Here is a 25,192-nt window from a genome sequence, read left to right on the forward strand (position 1 = left end):
CAATCTGATGTCATGTTGATCTTGATGTCACTTTGTGCAACCGCAAAATGAAGTCAGATCAAAGGCAAATACAAAGCAGATCAGCTTTTATTCAACAAACTAGAAAACATTTCAATCAAGAAAAAAGATGCAATGTCTCGTGATGCAAAACAGGGGGGAAACAATACTCAAACTAGGCAATTAGAATATTTTTTTTTTAAAATAAATGGCAACTGTATACTTCATTTGATAAAGTGGGCATTTACATCCAGTTTTTGTTTCTAAAATTTTACCACGAGAAATATTGGAAATACAAATGAAATGATCTCATGTCGCTGATATTTCTGTTACACTGTACAGATTTGTATCTACATTATACGAGGAGCTGCCCTGTTTTTCCTTCTCCACACATATCAATGGTAACTGTTCTATATGTGTTGAATAAACGGTGTATCGCGATATTAACATGGCGAAGTATCGCTATAATATTTTATTGCAAGTTTCTTCACGATTCAGAGTTCCATGGTTATCATCGTATTTATAATTACAATCAATTTGACTGAGATGCATCTTTTGATACCTTATTTGTGCGGGTATGTAAAACAGTGCGGCCTTTATTTTGGAAGGAAAAAGCGGAATAATAATAAAGGATGATAATAATAATAATAATAATAATAATAATAATATTTTATCATGTATAATAAGTAAGGGATGACGAATAACATTACCACAAAGGACTCCCACTGTGAGGGGTGCTTCAGCCACACAATGGCAGGGCCCGGCCTGGTCTGGTGAGTGACGTGGGTGTCAGCGAATGAGAGTGTAGCATTGGCTGTTGTTGGCTCAGGCTAGCATCTGGCTGTTAACTGGCTAACCGTGAGCTAGTCTGCAAGTTGAGTGCCTGGGTATCAACTGTGGTCATGCAGCTAGTGTAAAAATATGCTGGTTACGTGTTTACTTTGTTACCGTTTTTTCAATAAAGCAATTGAAAGTGTACTGGCGTCTTTGTCTGTCAGTGACCACCTGTGAGGCACGAGAATACGTTCTAAGTAACGGTAGTAGGCTATATTGATTCGCTAACGATGTTTGTCTATAAAACCAATTGGCCCCCCTGGTGTTACTTCATTTTAGTTTCATTTTGTTGGCATCTCTTTACACTTGTATGACAGTTTATAATGTTGCGAAGCTACTGAAAATGGTGCCTTTAAAGTTAATACAGGTTTGAGCCTTTAAGTAATCTAAATACTGTAATTTAAGCACAAAAACACATTTGCAATTCATTGGATATTCCCTTTCAAGTATGACTTTCTGAGGTTTAGATGGCCACACTGTTCTCTATGTTCTTTGGATCCAGGTAAGTGTAAGGGATATCCAGACCTTTGTTTCTGTTGCTAATTGCAATGGACAATGTGTCAAGCTCGGCTTTAAAATCCTTTTGCAGCTGGCGTGGGGTCTCCTCGGTGAAATGGTCCTCTGGGTAGTGTTCAAGTGGGACCTGTTGAAACAAATAATACACATTAATACAGCGGATATTCAAATGCCACGTTTTTGTGACATAACAGTGAGACCAAGATAAATCGTTAAAAGCATTTTCTCCTGTTAATGTGACCTATAACCTGTACAACTCAATTGAAAGACAATGAAATCTTTTTGAGATGGAAAGTAAAAATAACTAGTGATGTGGTGTGTTCAGAATTAACCAATCACATTCAAACTCTTGTTAATTCTGAACACAGGAAGATCACAAATGAAATTAGTTTCCTCCGTAGGGTGGAAATAGGGTTAACAGATTGGTCATCCAGGAGGGCCTCTGATCTTCCGGATCTCCAGATGCTGGTTGAGGTGGCCCTCGCGTTTATCTCGGATGCCCTCCAGACACCTTCCGAGTGAGGTGTTCTAGTCATGTACAACATGGGGGAGACTCTGGGGAAGACCCGGAACATGCCGGAGGAGCTATGTCTGGGAATGCCTCGTAACTCCCCCTGTTAAAACTAGAGGAGGTAGCTAGAGACAGGGAAGTCTGGGCTCTGCTACTTAGACTGCAACACCAGTAATCCCGATCCAGATAAGGAAAAAACATCATCGTAATAATAAAAGTGTCTGCTTTCATAGCAACTAATATTTTGTCATGTCAACTTTAGTGGACTTACAAAGTCTGAGGACTGCCTGCTGAGAAGCCAGACTACAGCTATTCCATGAACTGTCACACTAATAGGTGGCAACGTCTGCAGCATTGTGGCCTCGCTTGTTGTCCCCTTTTTGGTCGGGGGAGGACGCTGGAGGGTGATGGGGGTGTTGGGCATCCAGAAACTGTAGTCGTACTGCAATGAGGTTTTGCAATATGCATAGTTTTACATTTGTTAAGACCAGAAGTAATATAAGGGAATGCTGGTGTTGCAAGAATTCACCTGTCCGTTGTTTACAGCTGCATGCTGGCACGAGCAAGTGAATATCACCATGGTGGCGAACTTAATCAGCTCAGGCACAGTGTTGAATCTCTGAGGGATTCCTAGGTAGGACAGCAAGGAAACGGCATCACTGCAAGATGTTTGAGCCATTTGGCAGCTGCTGGTGAGTAAAAGGTGCACTCATGTAACATGTAGCATGACTCTGGGTAAAACTCACCTGTTTGTTGCTGGGAAAGAAATCCGTGTTGAAAAATGTTGCCGATCCAAGTCTGCAGTTCCGAGTCTCGCTGCACCTCGTCATCACTTTTGTAGTAGTACTGTATCACTCCCTGCACAAATCTTTTGAGAGGCATTTTGTATCACTACAACTCGATTCTGCTAAATATGTTATATATAGATAGATAAAGATTCTCTAATACAGGGTGAAAAGGTCAAATTGAATTCTCATATCTGCACATTTATCTAGATCCTCGAGAAATTTGTTATTGATTTTTTTCTCGACCTAAGTGCCACCCTTTTTCAAAGTTTTGTCGAAACTGGTATGACATTAGTAGTTAAAGCAAAATATGAAAACAATATAATTAAGAAGCTTATCGTACTTGTAGACGATGTCCCAAAGTTGGAGTCCATCATCCCTGTAGTAGAAGTTCGGCAAGTCCTGCATGTCACGATCAGCAATGTCATCGGGGATGCAAAGGGACCTGTAGGTCATTGAGGAGAGCGATCTTGCCACGATTCTGTTCAGAACCTCCCCACCAGAAGCTGCATACTGAGGAACAGTACAATACATGATGTAAACAGAGGATCTCAAATGTTATGTTGAAAGCAAAGACTGGCTTTTACCTTGGTGAAGACTCCAGTGGGTCCTATCAGCTGTGACCGAGCTAATTCATTTATATGCAGAGTGTAGCGAGTGTGAGGTATGAGGAGCTAAAGGAATGGAAGGAGGGACTATGAAACAAAACCTTCAGACAAAATAAATATTGATGAGTAAAAACACTTGCTGGAACCAAATTGGGAAAGCTCCTGTTACCTTGTACAGGGGGTGCACCATAGGAAGCTTGCGCAGCAGTGACACCGCAAAGACCTCTGCCATCAGGTGAGTGCGCAGAAAATGCGCATTGAGCTGGTGCTCTGTGAAATCCGCACTTCTCACAAAGATCTTTGCTATCAGCCAGTCGTACGTAGAGTCAGTTGGGAGAAAGATTGGGTTGTCCTCAGCCGGAGTCTGCTTCAGCTGAGGGAAGACAAATGAGATGGCACTAAGTTAAGGATTGATATTTGACTTAATTCATGTTGTTCCTTATGACATCAGATGCTGCACAGATGAGTCTGTTCAATTTTTGAACCTTCCCTGAGTTAGACCTTGAGATTCTTCTCCTGGTCTTCGTTCCTGTCATGGAGGTTGCACCACACGTTTCTGACTGATAATCATGGCTTCAGATTCCTCCCCAAAGATGCTGAATGTCATATTTTTAAAAAGTATCATAACTACGTCTTCCGCAAAGAGCAGCGACGAGAGCTTCAAGCAGCCAAACTCGACATTCTCTCATCTCTACACCTTTACTTTGCCCGATTGTTGGAACACATCATCTGGTCACCCTTCTTAAAAAGGGGGCCCCACCACCTCTGTCTGACAATCTAGGAAAAAAATGTGTCACCCACAACAGGTTGTTCAGAGTCCCACAAGTTAGCTACACTTGATTGGGCTCCTTCAGCTAGATGGACACCTTTACCTCTGGGTTTGGAGATAGCCGCCACGACAGGCACCAACAACCTTGTGGCCACAGCTCCGATCAGGAGACACGGAGACACAGAATGAAATATCTGGTACTCTCGTCTGCTACTACGGAATCTGTCTACCCCACCTTCAGGATCAGGCTGCTGGGACATTCACCTTACGTTTAAAAGATTTGATCTTATTGTACAATGGAGTAAACTAATTTCACCTGAATGGCGATAGGCATCAGTTTGTCGTTGTCTCTTTTGTGAAACAAGACAAGGGGCGCTGTCAAGTACTGCTGAATCCCTTCGACGGTGTTTGCAGGGAATCCGTCCAGGTTCTTGTAGTCACACAGGTATATGTTACCTAGCTGTTTTCGGGCAAATAAATCAGAATGCTTATGTAGTAGATATTACATGAAGTGCAATGCCGAGCTGTTGACAAAATAGATTGTGTGATGAGAATGTGTAACAAACTATTACCGTCAACTCTTTCGACAAATTTGAGCCATTGGGGATGAAGACCATGTCATCAGTCACAGGGAAGTTCTCGGGCAAAGTTTTGCAACGTCGAATCAAAGTGGGATGGACGCCATTTAGAAACTGATAAGCAAATAACCAATCCGCCATCCAGTGTTCGTGGACGTAATCTGACAAAAGAACAGTGATAAAATGTTTTCATCCAAGAGTGAGATTTGTGTTTATCAGAAATAAAAGTGACACAAATTTCACCAGAATCAGAGGTGCCGTAACAGAGCAAGAAAACGGCACCACAGAATATTTCCCCTGCTACCCCTCACTCATACACACAAACACAATTTTAGAGAGATTAAAATTATTAAAATTTTTACCATACTACGCATATTGATAAAGCCACTCACTGCTTCTCATATATGTAGGGAATATTGTTTGGAAAATGATTGATCCTAGCCTCATATGTTGATCAGAGTTTTGATTTAAGGTTTTGGTGGGTCATAGGATTTCAAATTGAGCAGACTGGGCACTCGTTGAGAATGACTGGGTTCGTGTTTGGTTCCAAACATGTCAGAAAATAGGCAAGAAGGTCGATCACTTTTCTAAAGATTGAAGTCCATGAATGTCTTGTTTTGCTTAAAAAACACAGGTAACTTTGCTTTGACAGAGGACTTAAAATTTTTATTTATATTTAAAAAGTGGTCCATTTTATTTACTATCCTGCAGAAGTTGCTTAATTAATGTGTCTAAATTTACACTGTAAAAACTAAATCTATATAATTACAAAGTAATTGAGGGCAGAGAAGCAATACTATGCCGTGGATGGAGAATGTGAGGTGGACCACCTTCTGAAATCAATTACTCAATTGTGTTTCATTAAAGACAAAAACAGTTATACAGAATAAATTCACTAACGTAGCAAGCTCCATGCATGAAATGGGAATTTTATTTTGGCCATGATATAGTTGTGACATGCACAAAAAAATGCTAATATAAGATCACAAAAGAGGTGTAATTTGCGCCCAAAATACTAATTGGTTGGTTTGTTATCATTCCAATTAACACCTAAGCAAATGGTGCGCACCTTTGGTAGAAACTCCAATTCCTGATGTCCTTAATGCCTAGATCAGACGACAGGATTTTAGCCCCTATATTGGCCGGATTAGCTATCGCGGGCGATTTCCCAGATCGGGCCCGACATATTTTGTCGGGAACGTCAAAACTTCTTGTAGTGTGACATAATCCATGACCAACTATTTGGCCCAATGATAGCCCTACGACGGCAAAATGAAAAATCTAGCACGTGTAATTTTTGGGATATCTTCCGTGTAGTGTGGCATATCAACGACAACTCTCCGATTGTGCACCTTGACATCGACCAATTGAATTGCGTATTGTGACCGGCGCTTCGCCTCCCTTGCTCGCCGTTGTCAACATTTATTCATGCGCACGAACCAATGTTTACCAAAGTGTTAGAGCATGATTGGACAGAATGCCGGCTTGTTTACATACAAACATTAGTGCTAGCATTAGCTTGCTAGGCTACATAACATTATGTTTCCTGCTTGTAAGCCTCATTGTATTAAAAGTGCGTGAACATATAGTACCTCAAGCTCTCCTTGAATGGACAGCCCACTCCCGAGCATCGGTGACGACACCACTCTTTTCCTCTTTTTGTTATTTTTTTCCCCCACCACAATACAATCCGTTCACGTTGATCGGTGACCCGTTTTCTGGATCCGCTTCTCCGCGAGTGTTTGATTTGACAAGATAAAGTCCAGTGACCGTAAAAGACGGGGTACGGTGGTGTCTGAATACGCTGTGTCATGTTGCCAATCTGACTGAGATACGGCAAGATTTTATGGCAGTGCAGTAGTCTGACATAGTGCAATCGTGAAAAACCAAATTGGTCTTGTAGTCTGATGCAGGCATACGGAAAGTGTCTATTCTTATTCTGTTTTCATGAATAGCCTGCAATGCTATGATAAAGCGATTCAAACTCTTGCTCCTTTTAACTTTGAGCACCTGCCTCTCCAAAGGTCTCTGCACACCCCTCCCAGCTTTCAAGCGATGTTAATCTTTTTCTCTATAGTAAAAGTATGGAGAGAAGTTTCCGAATGATCTCAGATGTGTCCAATGAAATCGAGTCTCTAGGAGACTCCAAGAGACGTCGTGAAGATGTCTCCGCGACCAACGGAGACTCGAGTTGCCATCATGTTGCCAACTAGTCTCCAGGCCAGTAAGATAGCCCCTTAACTACTTTGTAAGCAAAAGCCCTTCCCCTTTGTCTGAATGAAAGAAGTTCACCATTAAGCCTTGTTACCTGATATAGGGGTGTGTTTGTTACAGAACACCTCTTTGATATGGTCAAGATTTTCCCAATTTCTGTGGTTGTCATCCAGCCCCTTCAAATGAAGCTCAGTCAACCTGGGAAACAAAATAAGCAGCTTTATCATAACAAATAGGAGAACTGTAGAGTAAAACATAGTGGAACCTCAGTTGTTGCTATAAACAAGTAATAGCATCAACACTCATTGGTCTCGTCAAACTTTATGCCAGGAGGGCTCTTACGCTGTCAACGCCGTGTATCCAAACTCTGCAGTCTTGGTGAAAGAGAACTGTATCTCACTTGGCAGACTACAAGGACCATCTGCCTCAATACTGTTGGGCATGCCGGCATCAAAACAATCCCAGCTATTGGGGGTTTAAAGGTTAATGTAGACGTACACAGTATGTTGTCAATGTAACAAAGCAAATGTCGAAGGCATACACAGTGAACTCTCACCCATAGCATACTTTTCGATGGCTCAGCTCCTGCTTTCTTGCATATTGACCAAGGGAGTGGCTTTCATCAAATATCCTCAGAGCTTTCAGAATAAATACACAAATTTAGTGCATGTGAATTATTCACAGTTGTCAGGAACATGATGGCAGACAAGCACACAAATCAACACACCTTTGCCCTCTCTGAAGCGATGAGTCTCCCTGTCACTGATCCAGCAGTGGATGGGAAAAGTGTAGATGTTTCCTTCGGGTGACTTGATTTCCACCTTTTCAGGGAACCAAGCGTCATCAGGTGTCAGGTGATTATGTCGTTTGTCTAGTTCAATCAGAACCAGCTTTCCAAGGGAGTTTGGGCAGGAAACAGTATAAGTAGATATCTAGAGAAATGACAGGAAATTTGGTGTCTTGAAATATTGGATGCGCAGTTCAGTTTTTTGTTTGTTTGCCTGGACACCGAGGAATTTGTCTGCTGTTTTGTGGCCTGCCCCAATATATGGAACATGATGAAGGAAGGTAGTAGCCATAGCTTGAACTGGAATGCATCATGGGAGTAAAAAACGGTGTTGTTGCAGGCTCCACCCTCAATGTAAATGGTTGAACATGCCGCAATAGTGTTATTTGGGTTAGATTTATTTATTCCCTTAAACATGCTGATTTCAGCAAGCTAAGAAACAGCATGTGCTATAATTCTTGATCTTTGGCGTATTTTGACAAAAGCATATATAAAATAAAGAGGTGAAGAAATAAATAATGAAAAGACGCTGTACTGTTATTTTGATGAACAACTTTATAAACATAAAATACTAATATGTTGTAAGTTAGTTTTTAATAAATTTTGCTGGAAAAGAAAAATATTTTAACAGGAGATTGTGAACCATTTTCTCCGCAATAACGTAACCAACATTTATCATACATGAACGACTATCCTTTCATGGCATTTGTCTTGGAAATGTACATTACTCGTTCACCTTTATTGTTGCAAGTGCCGCTGGTGTACATCCCCAACAACTTGGAAAACCTGGAGTTTACTTTCAGAATCAATATTTTCTAGGAACACTATACTTCAAAATATTTCCTCTTGCATAAGTGAAGTCAGCCCCAATGAATTCAAGTAAAGCTTAGTTTTATATTAAAATCAAATTCACATTGACAGACAACCAGGTGAGTCTAATAATCATGGAAATTCAGAAATGGGAATTCTAACTGCAACAACTAATTACAATGTGGCTTCCAAATAAATAAAATTTAAATGAACGATACATTTGTCTTCTAGTTACATTGATGATTAATGTTTTAATAATTAAGAGGGGCGGCACGGTCGACGACTGGTTAGAGCGTCAGCCTCACAGTTCTGAGGACCCGGGTTCAATCCCCGGCCCCGCCTGTGTGGAGTTTGCATGTTCTCCCCGCGCCTGCGTGGGTTTTCTCCGGGCACTCCGGTTTCCTCCCACATCCCAAAAACATGCATTAATTGGAGACTCTAAATTGCCCGTAGGCATGACTGTGAGTGCGAATGGTTGTTTGTTCCTATGTGCCCTGCGATTGGCTGGCAACCAGTTCAGGGTGTACCCCGCCTCCTGCCCGATGACAGCTGGGATAGGCTCCAGCACGCCTGCGACCCGAGTGAGGAGAAGCTGCTCTGAAACTGGATGGATGGATAATTAAGAGGCCTTGTGAGGCACTTGTTTGGCAATCAATTCGCTTCTGGTGCTTCCAATTCAAAAAAGGTTATTTCAGCATAGTGAGCTGTTTTCCACACTTACTGATCCTCTGAAGATGACAAAAGACTCCAGCCACTTGCGCTCACTCTCATCATCTGTGCCCACCAGCTTAATGTGCACGTTGTTCAAGGTGGTGGCGTCAACTCGATCGCCAGTGTAGACGGTCACCTCATAAAGCCGCATGATGATTCCGGAATGCTGAGAAATCGTGATCGGGGAAACACGCTTCCTCTTAAAATGAGAGACAACCGGCCCCAGGAGCCTCTTATATATGCGTACTGTGGATTGTCATCACACGGAAGTACCAGTGCCAATGGTCCTCCCAAAGAATTTCAGCCGTGACAAGCATTGACCTTTGGAACTGTAGATTGATGATGAAAAATAAGCACTTTTAGACAGGTCTGTTTTAAATTCACATATGCTAAAACATTGAGGAATTAACAGGCTCCCACAGTCTCCTGGGAGCTGACATCTCAGACAGGTTGCGGGCAGGTGAATTATACACAGGGTTCCCTCTATTATTATATTATCATTCATAAAAATAATTCATCAAAAACAAGAAACTGTAAGGTTAATTTCCAAGCATTTCCCTTGACCAAAGTGCTGACACAATTTTCAACTTTTCCCGTAAGTTTGTCTTTGATTGTGTAATATTCTTCAAAACAGTGACAAATAATACAGGATTCCTGGCAGTGGTGAGGGTTTGAGTCTAGAAATAATTAACTCGCTTAACTGTATTTACTGGCGGCACGGTGACCGAGTGGTTAGAGGGTCAGCCTCGCAGTTCTGAGGACCCGGGTTCAATCCCCGGCCCCGACTGTGTGGAGTTTGCATGATCTCCCCGTGCTTGCGTGGGTTTTCTCCGGGCACTCCGGTTTCCTCCCACATCCCATGCATTAATCGGAGACTCTAAATTACCCGTAGGTATGACTGTGAGTGCGAATGGTTGTTTGTTTGTATGTGCCCTGCGATTGGCTGGCAACCAGTTCAGGGTGTACCCCGCCTCCTGCTCGATGACAGCTGGGATAGGCTCCAGCACGCCTGCGACCCGCGTGAGGAGAAGCGGCTCAGAAAATGGATGGATGGATGAACTGTATTTACCCAGTGACGATTTATTTGGAACTTAGACAGCCTCACTGAACAGATTGTGATCATATCAGTTTCATTGCATTACCTGTTTTAAATTATGGTAATTAATACTATTACTACATCAAACACATCTTCTTAAACAAGCATATTCTTTATAACGGGTTTGGTCATAACTTTTCTCATGTATTTATTCTTGTGTTTTTGAATACTCTGCTATATTTTATTGCTCATTTTGTATTTCTTAATTTTAAATTGTTCTTTTAATATTTGTAATATTTTAGATATATCATCATCATCAGCCATTATCTATCCACTGCAGGATGAAGGCCTCTTCTTCACGTTTCCAACTTCTATGACATTTTGCAATTTGCAAGTGTATTCGGGTGTGTTTTAATGATTTCATCTATCCATCTACTTTTAGATTTGTGTCCAGAGGTATCCAAGTGATTATTTTGTAATAAATTCAGCTTGAAAAAAAATATTTGCAGATGTTTTAACAGGAGATTGTGAACTATTTTCTCCGCAATAACATAACCAAAGTTTATCATATATGAACGACTATCGTTTCATGGCTTTTGTCTTGGAAATGTACATTACTCGTTCACCTTTATTGTTGCAAGTGCCGCTGGTGTACATCCCCAACAACTTGGAAAATCTTGAGTTTCCTTTCAGAATCAATATTTTCTAGGAACAATATACTTCAAAATATTTCCTGTTGCATAAGTGAAGTCAGCCCCAATGAATTCAAGTAAAGCTTAGTTTTATATTAAAATAAAATTTACATTGGCAGACAACCCGGTGAGTCAAATAATCATGGAAATTTTCGGAATTTCCATGATTATTTGACTCACAGGGTTAACCATTTATGTTGACTCACCGGGTTAACCATTTATGTTGTGCACTGTGTACAACATTCGCCATTTGTTTCCTGAGCAGGTTAATTCTAATTGCAACACACTAATTACAATATGGCTTCCAAATAATTACATTTCAATCATTCAATGAGCTTCTGGTGCTTCCAGTTCAAAAAAGTTATTTCAGCATAGTGAGCTGTTTTCCACACTTACTGATCCTCTGAAGATGACCAAAGACTTCAGCCACTTGCGCTCACTCTCGTCATCTGTGCCCACCAGCTTAATGTGCACGTTGTTCAAAGTGGCGGCGCCAACTCGATCGCCAGTGTAGACGGTCACCTGATAAACCAGCATGATGATTCCGGAATGCTGAGAAATTGTGATCGGGGAAACACGCTTCGTCTTGAAATGAGAGACAACCGGCCCCAGGAGCCTCTTATATATGTGTACTGTGGAATGTCATCACTAGGAAGTACCAGGTCCAGCTGTCTTTCCAATGAATTTCAGACGTGTTATGCATTGACTAATTCCGGTTGTAAATGTAGATTGACAAAGAAAGATAAGCCCTTTTACACAGGTCTGTTTTAAATTCACATATCGTAAAACATTGAGTAATTGGCTCCATCAAGTTGATGGGGTGGCGGCACGGTAGACGAATGGTTAGAGCGTCAGCCTCACAGTTCTGAGGACCCGGGTTTAATCCCCGGCCCCGCCTGTGTGGAGTTTGCATGTTCTCCCCGTGCCTGCGTGGGTTTTCTCCGGGCACTCCGGTTTCCTCTCACATCCCAAAAACATGCATTCATTGGAGACTCTAAATTGCCCGTCGGCATGACTGTGAGCGCGAATGGTTGTTTGTTTGTATGTGCCCTGCGATTGGCTGGCAACCGGTTCAGGGTGTACCCCGCCTCCTGCCCGATGACAGCTGGGATAGGCTCCAGCTCGCCCGTGACCCGAGTGAGGAGAAGCGGCTCGGAAAATGGATGGATGGAAGTTGATGGGGTTATGCCTTTTGTGCAACAGTATGAGGCAGTTCAAAGGCAAATACAAAATGTGTTTTGTTCAGATTATCTTTTTTTTTTTTTTCCAACGAATTAAAAAACAGTTTCAACCAAAAACTGAGGCTGGAATATCTCATTGGGCACAATGCTAAAAAAAATAATAATAATCTAACTCGGTCATTTCTCATGGAAAAAAAGCCACTGTAGATTTTATTTGTGACAATTAATGTGGAAAAGGGAAAACTGTTTGGCATTATTGTCCAGTTCTTATACGTTTCAAAATTGTCTCATCAGAAATAATGGAAGTATAAATTATGTCAGGTCGTTGATACTGTATGGCGATGCTTAATATATATTTGTATAGTTGTTTCCTTCTCTATGTACAACCCCAATTCCAATTAAGTTGGGACGTTGTGTTAAACATAAATAAAAACAGAATACAATGATTTGCAAATCATGTTGAACCTCTATTTAATTGAATACACTACAAAGACAAGATATTTAATCTTCAAACTGCTAAACTTCATTGCTTTTAGCAAATAATCATTAAGTTAGAATTTTATGCCTGCAACAGGTTCCAAAAAAGCTGGGACAGGTGGCAAAAAAGACTGAGAAAGTTGAGGAATGCTCATCAAACACCTGTTTGGAACATCCCACAGGTGAACAGGCTCATTGGGAACAGGTGGGTGCCGTGATTGGGTAGAAAAGGAGCTTCCCTGAATTGCTCAGTCATTCACAAGCAAAGATGGGGCGAGGTTCACCTCTTCGTGAGAAAATAGTCGAACAGTTTAAGGACAATGTTCCTCAATGTACAATTGCAAGGAATTTAGGGATTTCATCATCTACAGTCCATAATATCATCAAAAGGTTCAGAGAATCTGGAGAAATCACTGCATGTAAGCAGCAAGGCCGAAAACCAACATTGAATGCCGTGACCTTCGATTCCTCAGGCGCCACTGCATCAAAAACTGACATCAATGTGTAAAGGATATTACCACATGGGCTCAGGAACACTTCAGAAAACCAATGTCAGTAAATACAGTTCGGCGCTACATCCGTAAGTGCAACTTGAAACTCTACTATGCAAAGCAAAAGGCATTTATCAACAACACCCAGAAACTCCGTTGGCTTCTCTGGGCCCGAGCTGATGGACTGATGCAAAGCGGAAAAGTGTTCTGTGGTCCGACGAGGCCACATTTCTAATTGTTTTTGGAAATTGTGGACGTCGTGTCCTCCGGGCCAAAGAGGAAAAGAGCCATCCGGACTGTTATGGACGCAAAGTTCAAAAGCCAGCATCAATGATGCTATGGCTGCATTGCGTTAGTGCCAATGGCATGGGTAACTTACACATCTGTGAAGGCACCATTAATGCTGAAAGGTACATACAGGTTTTGGAGAAACATATGCTGCCATCCAAGCAACGTCTTTTTCATGGACCCCCCTGCTTATTTCAGCAAGACAATGCCAAACCACATTCTGCACGTGTTACAACAGCGTGGCTTCGTAGTAAAAGAGTGTGGGTACTAGACTGGCCTGCCTGCAGTCCAGACCTTATCTCCCATTGAAAATGTGTGCCGCATTTGAAGCGTAAAATACGAGAACGGAGACCCCGGACTGTTGAACAGCTGAAGCTGTACATCAAGCAAGAATGGGAAAGAATTCCACCTATAAAGCTTCAACGATTAGTGTCCTCAGTTCCCAAACGTTTGGGATGTTGTTATGTTGTTGAAAGAAAAGGTGATGCAACACAGTAGTGAACATGACCCTGACTCAGCTTTTTTGGAACGTGTTGCAGCCATAAAATTCCAAGTTAATGATTATTTGCTAAAAACAATAAAGTTTATCAGTTTGAACATTGAATAACTTGTCTTTGTAGTGTATTCAATTAAATATAGGTTGAACATTAACTTTTTAAACAGTTGACTCATATCCCCTGATCTCTGTAGTGCCATTTTCTTGCTTTTACCATTGTAGTTCCCTTAGTCTGCATCATTTGCACATTCCTTGTTGATCAGTATTACGACATCGCTGTACACTTTATGTTGCTTAACGACCTGCAACATTCGCATGCTTATTCTGAACCAGTTTTTGAACCAGAAATTCTGCATCTCTGGAGCTCAGCCACAGTGATCTTTGGGTTCTTCTTTACCTCTTCTCCTCCAATTGCTCAGTTTGGCTGGACAGCCAGCTCTAGGAAGCGTTCTGATCGTCCCAAACGTCTTCCATTTAAGGATTATGGAGGCCACTCTGCTCTTAGGAACCTTAAGTGCAGCAGAATATTTTTTGGTAACCTTGGCCAGATCTGTGCCTTGCCACAGTTCTGTCTCTGAGCTCTTCAGGCAGTTCCTTTGACCTCATGATTCTCATTTGCTCTGACATGCACTGTGAGCTGCCTCAGGAGTCCCACAGGCCAAAAAGGCCCGATAGGACTCCTTCTTGAGCTTGACGGCATCCCTCACCGTTGGTGTCCACCAACGGGTTCTGGGATTTCCGCCACGACAGGCACCGACCAAGCAATACGCATACACTACACCAACACACACTAACAGTAGTTCCAGGAATGCCAATAAATGGCAAAGAGGTGTCAGCTTTCTGTTCCTTCTCCATTACATATCTGTCAGGTGTCTTAATTTAACTTTATTTTAGTTGTAATTTTGTTAACATCTCTTTACACTTGTATTACTATTATGACAGTTGTATTAGTATTATGACATGCTCAAAAGAGACATTTGTGATTCATTGGATCCTCCCTTTTGATTGTGACTTTGCGAGGTTTAGATGGCCACACTGTTCTCTACGTTATTTGGATCCAGGTAAGTGTAAGGGATTTCCAGATCTTTGTTTCTGTTGTTGATCGTGATAGACAACATGTCAAGCTCAACTTTAAAATCCTTTTGGAGCTGGCGGGGTGTCTTCTCAGTGAAATGGTCCTCTGGGTATTGTCCAAGGGAGACCTGTTGACACAAAGAATATATGTGCGTTTATGAGTTCTGTTATCAACCAATTATCTTGTCATTTCAGACATTGGACCAACTGTCTACTCTCAGGCAGATACAGGGTTGCATGAGATACAGGGTTGCATGAGAATTTCCCCAACCAATTCTCATGTATTTTGTGTACTATGTGATACAAGCCATTCAGTCCCTCTATAATTGGAGTAGGAGCTCAAGAGGTCAAGCTGTTTAAGGTAAAATGAACAGTTTGTAGGCATTGAGAGATTAGGTGCCCCATATTTACAGTAAATAAACGCAAAAGATTATTTTCGTTTTGCTTTTAACAAGATTATGTCTGTTTGGGGAAGCTGTGGTTCATACGTCTGCGTCACAGCTCTGAGGTTTGGGGTTCGACTCCGTGCTAGGTTTTCCCCACATTCCAAAAACATATGTTATTGTTCATTGAAGACTTGAGTCTAAGTTGTGGTTTGTCTCACCCACAAATGTAGTGAGGAAAAGCAGTCTAGAAAATAAATGTAATATTCAGTATTGGTACAGCCAAGACTTAGAGAGTGTCTAGTAGCCTGAAGAGCTCATCTATGCTATTTGCAGATGATGTCATTCTGATGCCTGGGGTGGTTCATGGCCTAGAGGTTAGCACGTCTGCCTCACAGTTCTGAGGTTTGAGTGTCAGCTCTATTCACCCATTGTGTGGCTTTTCTCCTGGTACTCCAGCTTCCTCCCACATTCCAAAAATTAGGTTCATTGAAGGCTAATTTGTCCATTGGTTTGAATGTGAGTGTGAATGATTGTTTGTAAATGCAGTATCCTTTCCTGTGAGTGACTGGTGATTAGTCCATGTTGTACCCCGCCTCTCGCCCAAACTCAATTTGGATAGTCTCCAGCTCACCTGTGAACCTAATGAGGAGTGCCATAGAAAATGGATGGATGGATGTCTAGATGGATGGATGGATGCGGCGGTTAGAAGCTTCCACGATGAGAGTTGGCACCTCCAGATTGAAGGCCATGATACTAAATTAGAAAGGGATGGATTGTCCCTTCCGGGTTCGGAAGTCCTGCCTCAGGTGCAGGAGTTGAAGTACCTCTGAATCTTGTTCTCAAGTGAGGCAGTTGATCGTACGATCAACAGACATATTGGTGTAATCCGTTTGCGTTTGTCATAGTGATGACAGTTACATTCCTTCCCTCACCCATAGTCCCTAGCTTTGTAGTGACTGAAAGGACAAGATCATGTAAACAAGCAGCTGAAATGAGTTTCTTTTGTAAGGTGGCTGAGAACATCCCTTCAAATAGGGTGAACAGTTTGGTCATATAGGATGGACTCTGATCTTCTGGAACCAGATGCCATTTGAGGTGGCTCAGACATCTATCCTGGATGCCCCCCAAACACCTTCCGAGTAAGGCATTCATGTCCAACTTGTTGGAGTGTCTGGGAAGACCTTGGACACCCTGAGCTAACTATGTCTGGGAGCTCCATCCTCCGTTGGAACTATAGAAGGTGGCTGGAGACAAGGTAGTCTGGGCTTCGCTGCGTAGACTTCTACCCCCGGAACCCAGATCCAGATAAAAAAATAAATAAATAATGGATAATCGTAATAATAAAAACATCTTTTTTGTCCAGCAAATATCTTGTCATATCAAGTTTGTCGTACTTACAAAATCAGAGGACTGCCTGCTGAGCAGCCAGACTGTGGCCATTCCCTGAGCAGTCACGTTGATAACGGGCAACGTCTGCAACATTGTGGCCTCGCTTGTTGTACCCTTTTTGGTTGGGGGAGGACGCTGCAGAGTGGCTGGGGTGTTGGGCATCCAGCCACCATAGTCGTACTGCAATAAGGATTTGCAAGATGCATCGTTTTATGCCTGTTTAGTCCAAAACGAATACAAGCGAAAGCTGGTATTTATCACAAGGGTTCACCTGTCCGGTGTTTAGAGCTGCATGCTGGCATGAGGTAGTGAACATGACCATGGTGGTGAACTTGATTAGCTCGGACACAGTGGTGAAACTCTGAGGGATTCCTGGGAAGAAGAGACAGAAAATGGCATGGCATGAGATGCTTGAGCTGGTGAGTAAAATGTGCACTTATGTAGTAATAGTTAGCATCACTCTCAGTAAAGATCACCTGTTTGTGGCTGGGAAAGGAATCCGTGTTCAAAAATGTCGCCAATCCAAGTCTGCAGTTCTGAGTCTCGCCGGACCTCGTCGTCACTTTTGTAGTAGAACTGTATCACTCCTTGCACATATCTTTTGAGAGAGAAATTTCTTCTGCTAAATACTTCATAGATATTTAGTCAGTGATTCTCTAATTAAGGGTGAAATGGTAAAAATAAATTCCTATATGGATACATTCATTCAGATCCTAGAAAATGTGTTTGGTTCTTCCTTGACCTACGAACCCGCCTCCAAAATAATACTATTACATTACTTTTCAAGTGAAAAATGGTTCAGCTTATCATACTTGAAGATGATGTTCCACAGTTGGACGCCATCATCCCTGTAATAGAAGTTTGGCACGTCCTGCATGTCGCGTGCAGCAATGTCGTCTGGGAGGCAAAGGGAGCTGTAGGTTATGGAGGACAGTGATTTTGCCACGATCTTCATCAAACTTTCTCCACCGGAAGCTGTAAACTGATGAACAGTCCAATACATGATGTAAAAAGGGGATCATTAAAGTCATTTTAAAAGATCAGGTTGACTTTTACCAGGTTAAGGACTCCAGTGGGTCCTATCAGCCGCTGGCGTGCTAATTCATTGATCTGCAGAGTGTATCGAGTGTGGGGTATGAGGAGCTAAAGGGATAGAAGGAAGCGCTATGTAATGAAATCTTGTAATGAAATCAACAGTTGTCTTGATGAATAAAAACACTTGCTTGAAAACAAAGTGGAGAAGCTCCAGTTACCTTGTATATGGGATGCACCATGGGGAGGTTGCGCAACAGTGACACCGCAAAGGCCTCTCCCAGTAGATGAGTGCGCAGCAAGTGTGCGTTGAGTTGGTGCTCTGTGAAATCGGCACTTCTCACAAAAATCTTGGCTGTCAGCCAATCGTATGTAGAGTCAGATGGGAGAAAGATGGGGTTGTCCTCAGCCGGAGTCTGTTTCAGCTGTGGGACGAGTTATCAACTTAAGGGCGGACACTTAACGGACATTTTTCTTTACTGTGGATGGTGCAGTGAAACATCTGTAGCTCTCATGCTCCATCCTTCCCTGAGATAGACATTGAGATACTGTACTTCACCAAAGACTTTTGTGACTGCCAGGAGGCGCCACCTCATATTTAGAGGTGCTGATTATTTTCCATTCACATTTTGAACTACATCATTCTTAAGTAGCAGAGACAAGCTCTTCATGCAACCAAACTCAACACATTATTGTTAAAAAAAAAAAAAAAAACCCTAAACAGTCCAGAGTCTAAGCTGTTACGAGAGATGAGCCAGACTGCGTCTTGGACTGCGGAATCTTTCTACCTCGCCCACAATCTCAGGCTGATGGGACATTCACCTCACATTAAAAATATTTCACCTTAATATACTGACTGTGGTAAACTCATGTCACCTGAATGGCGATAGGCATCAGCTTGTCATTGGGTCTTTTATGAAACAGGACAAGGGGTGCCATCAAGTACTGCTGAACTCCTTGGATAATGTTTGCAGGCATTCCGTCCAGGTTCTTGTAGTCACACATGTATATGTTACCTTGCTGTTTGGGGGTAAACAAATATAACATATTGTAGATGCTACATACAGTGCAATACCGAGCTGTTGTGCCCTTGATGAAATGGTTATATATATATACAGCCCAAAGAATGTGAGGACGTTGTGAAACAAACTGTTACCTTCAACTCCTGAGACAAGTTTGAGCCATCGGGGATGGAGATCATGTCATCAGTCACAGGGAAGTTCTTGGGCAGAGTTTTGCAACGTCGAATCAAGGTGGGATGGACACCATTTAGAAACTGGTATGCAAAAAACTCATCCTCTTTCCAATGTTCCTGGACATAATCTGACAAAAGAACAGTGATTAACTTTTCCTGCACACATGCTGTTGTCAGTCAAAGACTCACTGGTCAGTAATAACTACTACTACTACTTGTCTAGGAGACTATAATCATTCCTCACAGTAACACAATGCAAGGAAAGGCAGCTTTTTTGCATCTATGTCTCATGCATGGGGAACAACCTGCCCGCCGAGATGGTAAAACTAGCAACATCAGTGGCCGCATTTAAAACTCTCATATTCACAACAGCTTTTGATTAAATTATGTGTGTGCGTGGATATGTGCATGTGTTTGTCCGCGTGCGTGTGCCCTTGAGCATGTACATTGGAAAATGAGTATGTGGCTCCAATGTGGATGAGGGCACCACACTGATGTGTCGGACCGTGGGCAGCTATTAGCTAGCCGTTGTCGGGCTGGCGTGCGGTGGCAGAGCTGTCGGGTTTGCTGCGGCGTTGCTCCGAGCGCTGCGCGTGGGCCACACGGTAGGGACACTGTAGCCCGTATAAGACATAGCACTTCAGGGAAGATGCATTTTTTTGGGGTTGTAGGCCTAGCTTGATGGGCAAAAGCACAGCCCAAGTTATTAACAATAAGGAAGTGGCAATTGTGCCAAATAGCCACTGTTTGGACTCGATGTTTATGTAGTGGGGTTGGGCCAACTCATGCTGTTCCCTGGTTGCATCAGCGCGCCACCGTTTTAGACCCCCTAAAATAATCCAGAAAACTGAAAAGATAAAAAAATAGTTTCACACTATATCTCATTAATTCTGTGCTAAAGTCTTCTCAGTCTTTGCACAGTTTCAACATTCCAACATGTTTAATGTATTTAGAAAAAAATATATGGAAATGACTTTACAGCACAAGTGTCAAACTCAAGACCCGGGGGCCAAATCCGGCCTGCCATGTCATTTTATGTGGCCCGCGAAAACAAATCAGGTGCAAATTCCATGATTCTTGTTAAAATCTGCACAAAAATTTCAAGCATTTTTTGGTTGCCAAACCCCTCTTTTACAGTAACTTGAACAATAGCTGAACAAACTATTATCCTTGAATTGTGATTTCAAAACTAGTTATCCATCAATTTGCTGTGAGGAAGCGAGGAAACATTTAGATGGTTTCATAGTCAAAATGGCCCTCTGAGAGAAACCGTAACTACAATGTGGCCCGCAGTAAAAATGATTTTACAGGGTCTTTAATTAAGCACTTTGTGAGGAAAAAAGCCTTTTCAGGGCGGAAGAACCCATAAGCCTCAGTACCTGATAAAGGTGTGTCTTTGTTATGGAACACATCATTGAGATTGTCAAGAGTTGTCCAATTTTCTTGGTTGTCAGCTAGCCCTTTTAGCTGAAGTTCAACCAACCTGGGAAACAAAAACAAGCAGCTTTTTCATAACAAATTAGCAGAAATGTTGTGTATAAGACAGTGGAACCTCAAAAGACACCGAGACCGTACAAAGGAATTAGGTTAGATTTTTATTAGGTCCACAAAACTTCCACCATGCATGACATCACATGAGACCTCATTTCAGAACAAATAAATAAATTTGGTACATTTCCATCATACTGTAAGATTTGGAAGGCTCTTACCCGGTGGCCCCTGTGAATGCAAACTCTACTGCCTTGGTAAAGGAGAACTGGACCTCATCCGGCAAGCTCATAGTACCATCTGCCTCGATAGTGTAAGGCAGACCTGGGTAATACAAATCCCAGCTGTTGGGCAGTGTAAACGTTAATGTAGCCTTATACATAATGCTATAACAAAGAAAACATTGCCGACTTCACAGTGAACTCTCACCCATAGTCGACACTTCGCTGGCCCAACTCCTGCTCTCTCGCATACTGCCCGAGAGAGTTGCTTTCATCAAAGATCCTCAGAGCTTTCACAAAGCAAACAATTTGCATGAGGATTATTTGCAGGTATTAAGTCGAAGATGGGAGAAAAGCACACAAATCAACCCACCTTTGCCCTCTCTGAAGCGATGAGTCTCCCTGTCATTGATCCAGCAGTAGATGGGAAAGGTGTAGATGTCCTTCTCGGGTGATTTGATTTCCACCTTGTCAGGGAACCAAGCGTCCCCAGGCAAAAGGAAGAATTGTCGTTTGTCTAGTTCTATCAGAACCAGCTGTCCAAGGGAGTTTGGGCAGGAAACTGTGTAAGTAGACACCTAGAAAAATTACAAGAAATATTGTGTGTTGAAATATTGACAGCGTAATTACGTTGTAGGGAGACTCCTGTCACCTTCAGTTAGTTCCATTCCAGGTCATACAGGTTCTGCAGAGAAATGGCCTGAAGATGGCAACCTACAACTAACCTACCAGCTAACATACAGCATGGAGACGCGGGGACTTATAAACAGTGGCGAAGTACCCTGGCAGCTTGACCTGCTACGCCCAAGGTGGCTAGTGAAAAAGAGCCAACCACCCCTGACGAACACTGGTGGACGCTGGTTTCCCTGTCTCCATTATTTGTCCAGGGATCTTGCCTGACTCCAAACGACTGAGATCCAGAGGGTGGAGATCCACCAAATACTAAATCTCCCTTCACCAGTAAGCAGGTCCACATGTGTGGAAGAGGATGCTTCAACTTTCTATGACCCGCAACCAAATGCAGCTTTAGGTATGACTGCCTAATCTGACATAGATTTTCTGGTTGTGTGGGGTTCTCTGGTAGCTGTCCTCTATTGGGGTACTGGAACCCTAGCCCTTTAGGGTACAAGCACCATGATCTAGGGGTCCCCTGATTGCCGCTCTGCCAAAACAGCCCGGGGTTGCCTAATTGGTACCAAGGTTCGGCTGTGTCATTACTAAATCAGTCAAGAGCTGGGACAAGAGGAAAGAGAGGTCTTGCCAATGCCAGTGAAGGCGTATTGTGAGAGGTGACCCGCGGTTGGTGCGACAATTTTTAGCAATGACCGCAGACATGTTATGAAGACACTTGGGAACTGTTTTAGATTATGAAAAATGCATGCATGTCCCTTGAAAAGAAAGTCTGGTACAACAAACACAAGTCAAGTAAAAAGGAATCTGCTACTTAAAGAAAGACAGCAAGGCAACCATAATTTGGATCCGAATCAGAAGGGTATTGCATCATACTGAGAGGTGTGTTACCTTGCCTAACCGGATCGATGAAAACATGGAAGGGGCAAATTATGGGAGGGACAATTTCCCCTTTCAGAATAAAGCACAGTTAAATTACAGCAACAAAAACAAAAAAAAACTAAGACAAAAAGAAGTTTTAAAAATGAAACTGTTGAAGCAATAAGTAATAAAGAGACTTGTGCTTTTATTATGACCCAATGTGTGTACCTAATTCATCTATTTTAATTTAGTTTTGTTTTCTCATGCTTTAACAGGAGATTGTCCACGATTTTCGCCATATCCTACAATAATATCAGAAATGAAGGCATCACACACAAGCTCCTTTCATTGGATAGCATTTTGTTTCTTTAGAAATGCAATTGTTTGTGCACCTTTGTCGTTGTAGCTGCCACTCAAATATACCCCAACAGGTTTGTTTGAAAACCTTAAAGTTCCTTTCAGAATCAGTATTTTCGCATGTAATAGAATTGGAGACACTAAATTGCCCCTAGGTGTGAATGTGAGTGCGAATGGTTGTTTGTTTGTATGTGCCCTGCGATTGGCTGGCAACCAGTTCAGGGTGTACCCCGCCTCCTGCCCGATGATAGCTGGGATAGGCTCCAGCACGCCCGCGACCCTCGTGAGGAGAAGCGGCTCAGAAAATGGATGGATGGATAGAAAATACTCAGTTAAAAAAAGTTGGTACGACGCCAATGGAAGTATAGCAAAGCTTAATTAAAAAAAATAATAATAAATTGACAAAATTCTAATACAGGTGAGTCTAATAATAATGGAAAATTTGAACATTTCTTATTTGTTCTCTGTGAAATCGACAAAACCTTACTTTTCCAAGAGGCTGGACATATTTAGAATAGGCACTGTGTACTACATTCACTATTGCGCTTGCAAGCTGTTTAGTTCTAACTGCAACACACTAACTGCAAGGTGGCTTCCGAAACATAATTTCAATGGAGGGTGCAGTTGTTTTCTAGTTGCACTGATTTAGTGTTTGAAGAGGCACTTGGTTGGCAAAGAATTAGCTTTTGGTGCTTCCAGTGGCTTACAAACTCGCAGGACCACAAAAAAAAAAAAAAAAAAAAAGAGTTACTTCAGCATAGTGAGCTGGTTTCCACACTTACTGATCCCCTGAAGATGACTAAAGATCTCAGCCACGTGCGCTCACTCTCCCCATCTGTGCCCACCAGCTTAATGTGCACAGGGTTCATGGTAGTGGCATGAACTCGATCGCCAGTGTAGACGGTCACCTCATAAGTCACCATTGTTATTCCGGTATGATGTGGAATCCTAACACGGTTCTTCTTTCAACGAGAGACAGCAAGCCACAACAGCTTCTTATATACCTGTGCTGTTTATGCTAATTCGCGGGAGGTACCTGTGGCAGTTTTTGTTGTTGTAAGGAATGTCAGACAATGACTGACGCGGGGTTGCAACTGCAGATTTCTCAAGAAAGTATAAATAATCACTTTTCACATTAAAGTCTGATTTAAATGCACATATTGCAAGATGCAGATGAATTGCATCTACCTGATGTGTCAAATTGATGGGGCTTTATTGTTTTTAATCATGTTTTATTGTTTGTAATTGTTTGGTTTAATTGGTTTATGTATTATGTTTGATTTTTATTTGTGTACAGCACTTTGTTTCAGCTGTGTCTGTTAAAGCGCTCTATAAATAAAATAAAATAAAGTTGACATATGCCTTTATTGCGCAACTGTACGATAAAGGCAGATACAAAATGTGATTTGTTGAGATGATCTTTTATTCAATGAATTACAAAACAATTTCAACCAAAAACTAGGGATGTACTTAGGGCTGGGAGTGGGGGGGACAATTGAATGACTCTGCTAAGTCGACTTCAAAAATAGGTCGAAGCAGAATTTCTTCTTCGAAGCTTCGCCGGGACCAAAAAATAAAAAATAAATTAAAAAAAAAAGGAAATAAGTTCCGTCCGATGATCGCGCCGCCTCAACCAATGTTTCACACGGACATTTATTGCGGGCGGACGACCTTTGCTAGAAACGACAGAGGAACGTCTGTAAGTTACTTTAAATACATTATTAGATGTGTAATGTACATATAACATGATGTATAAGTGAGCTGAATGGTATTTAGCTTTTTTTTTTTTTTTAACCTAAAACGGTAATCGCCAGCGCGCTAATGCTAATCGCGAATGCTAACTGTTTAGCAAAACTAAGTACCAACATATGCAGTTTAAGGATATAACTCCAGCCCACATAAATGAGCGGTTCAAACTCTAGGTATTTGTGCAACTTTAGAGCCATATTCTACCCATTTATTGTACTGTAGTCACTCAATTAACTTAAGTAGTTCTACTAAACCAGTAGCTACATGCACAGCATTTTTGTGGGGCTGGGTCCAATCATTTTCATCTACGCTATTAAAAAAAAAAAAAAAGAATAAGTTTGCAGTCTTTCCCAATTGGTTCAACAGCTCAGATCAGAGGGGAATGTAAATTCAAGAGCTTGGTGGGTATCAATTTGTTGATCACTCTAGCCAGGATTCAAACCCGTGGGAAGTTCACCTTGACAAGGTGTGCCGCCGCCATTGTCATGCAGTTTCCCTGCCAGGAAACGACCAGGTTACGCAACAACATACTGAAGGCCCTCGCACGTGATATACTGATGTCATGATCATACATAGACTTATTTGTGCACTGTTATGTTGTGTAACCTAACCTCAGTATTAAAATGTTCTGATAATCACGTAACTGTGAAAACTACGTCAGCTACAAAACAGGATGTTTTTTCCCAAGAAGAGATAATGCTGTGACCTTGGATCCACCCTGCTCAAGCTTTAAACACCGCCCTGAACACTGTATATAATCTCGCACTGAACGCTGAGAAAGCGCACATTTGAGCACATTTGTGCAGCTGCAGCCTTTGCCTGTAGAACATTTGTACCCAGAATATTCTGCAATAAAGATCTTAAAGAAGTTCATTTCCAGTCTCTGATTCGGACCCCAACATTCTCACCATCCGAAATTCAACGAACACGCGAAGGACTGGCGGAGAGAAAACCATCCTTCAACAATACTTAAAGAGCAACATTTTTTGACTTTTAGTGCTGGTGGGGGCTACTCTCTTTCATGGGGGG

The 25,192-nt window shown here is 42.0% G+C and overlaps 2 protein-coding genes across 3 annotated transcripts; both read right to left on the reverse strand.

Moving 5' to 3' along the window:
- Positions 1 to 71: 71 nt before the first annotated feature.
- LOC133476842 (arachidonate 12-lipoxygenase, 12R-type-like) lies at positions 72 to 11,453 on the reverse strand. Of its 2 annotated transcripts, XM_061770774.1 has the most exons (15): positions 11,245 to 11,385; positions 9,131 to 9,449; positions 7,540 to 7,744; positions 7,369 to 7,450; positions 7,155 to 7,277; positions 6,907 to 7,010; positions 4,593 to 4,759; positions 4,337 to 4,480; positions 3,421 to 3,624; positions 3,231 to 3,317; positions 2,987 to 3,156; positions 2,605 to 2,726; positions 2,388 to 2,488; positions 2,130 to 2,300; positions 72 to 1,474 (listed from the first exon to the last, which is right to left on the reverse strand). In XM_061770774.1, exons 2-15 carry the CDS (start codon positions 9,269 to 9,271, stop codon positions 1,295 to 1,297), a joined length of 2,001 nt encoding a protein of 666 aa, XP_061626758.1. In that variant the 5' UTR covers positions 9,272 to 9,449; positions 11,245 to 11,385; the 3' UTR covers positions 72 to 1,294. The 2 variants fall into 2 exon arrangements, with proteins under 2 accessions (XP_061626758.1, XP_061626757.1); XM_061770773.1 differs by lacking the exon at positions 9,131 to 9,449 and having other exon boundaries at positions 11,245 to 11,453.
- Positions 11,454 to 14,646: 3,193 nt separating this feature from the next.
- LOC133476843 (arachidonate 12-lipoxygenase, 12R-type-like) lies at positions 14,647 to 23,398 on the reverse strand. The gene is made up of 14 exons (XM_061770775.1): positions 23,197 to 23,398; positions 20,940 to 21,144; positions 20,775 to 20,856; positions 20,567 to 20,689; positions 20,237 to 20,340; positions 18,819 to 18,985; positions 18,539 to 18,682; positions 17,884 to 18,087; positions 17,687 to 17,773; positions 17,443 to 17,612; positions 17,107 to 17,228; positions 16,902 to 17,002; positions 16,640 to 16,810; positions 14,647 to 14,983 (listed from the first exon to the last, which is right to left on the reverse strand). Exons 1-14 carry the CDS (start codon positions 23,335 to 23,337, stop codon positions 14,804 to 14,806), a joined length of 2,001 nt encoding a protein of 666 aa, XP_061626759.1. The 5' UTR covers positions 23,338 to 23,398; the 3' UTR covers positions 14,647 to 14,803.
- Positions 23,399 to 25,192: the final 1,794 nt, after the last annotated feature.

Source organism: Phyllopteryx taeniolatus, chromosome 4 (assembly GCF_024500385.1).
Source record: "Phyllopteryx taeniolatus isolate TA_2022b chromosome 4, UOR_Ptae_1.2, whole genome shotgun sequence".
NCBI classification, from domain to species: Eukaryota; Metazoa; Chordata; class Actinopteri; order Syngnathiformes; family Syngnathidae; genus Phyllopteryx; species Phyllopteryx taeniolatus.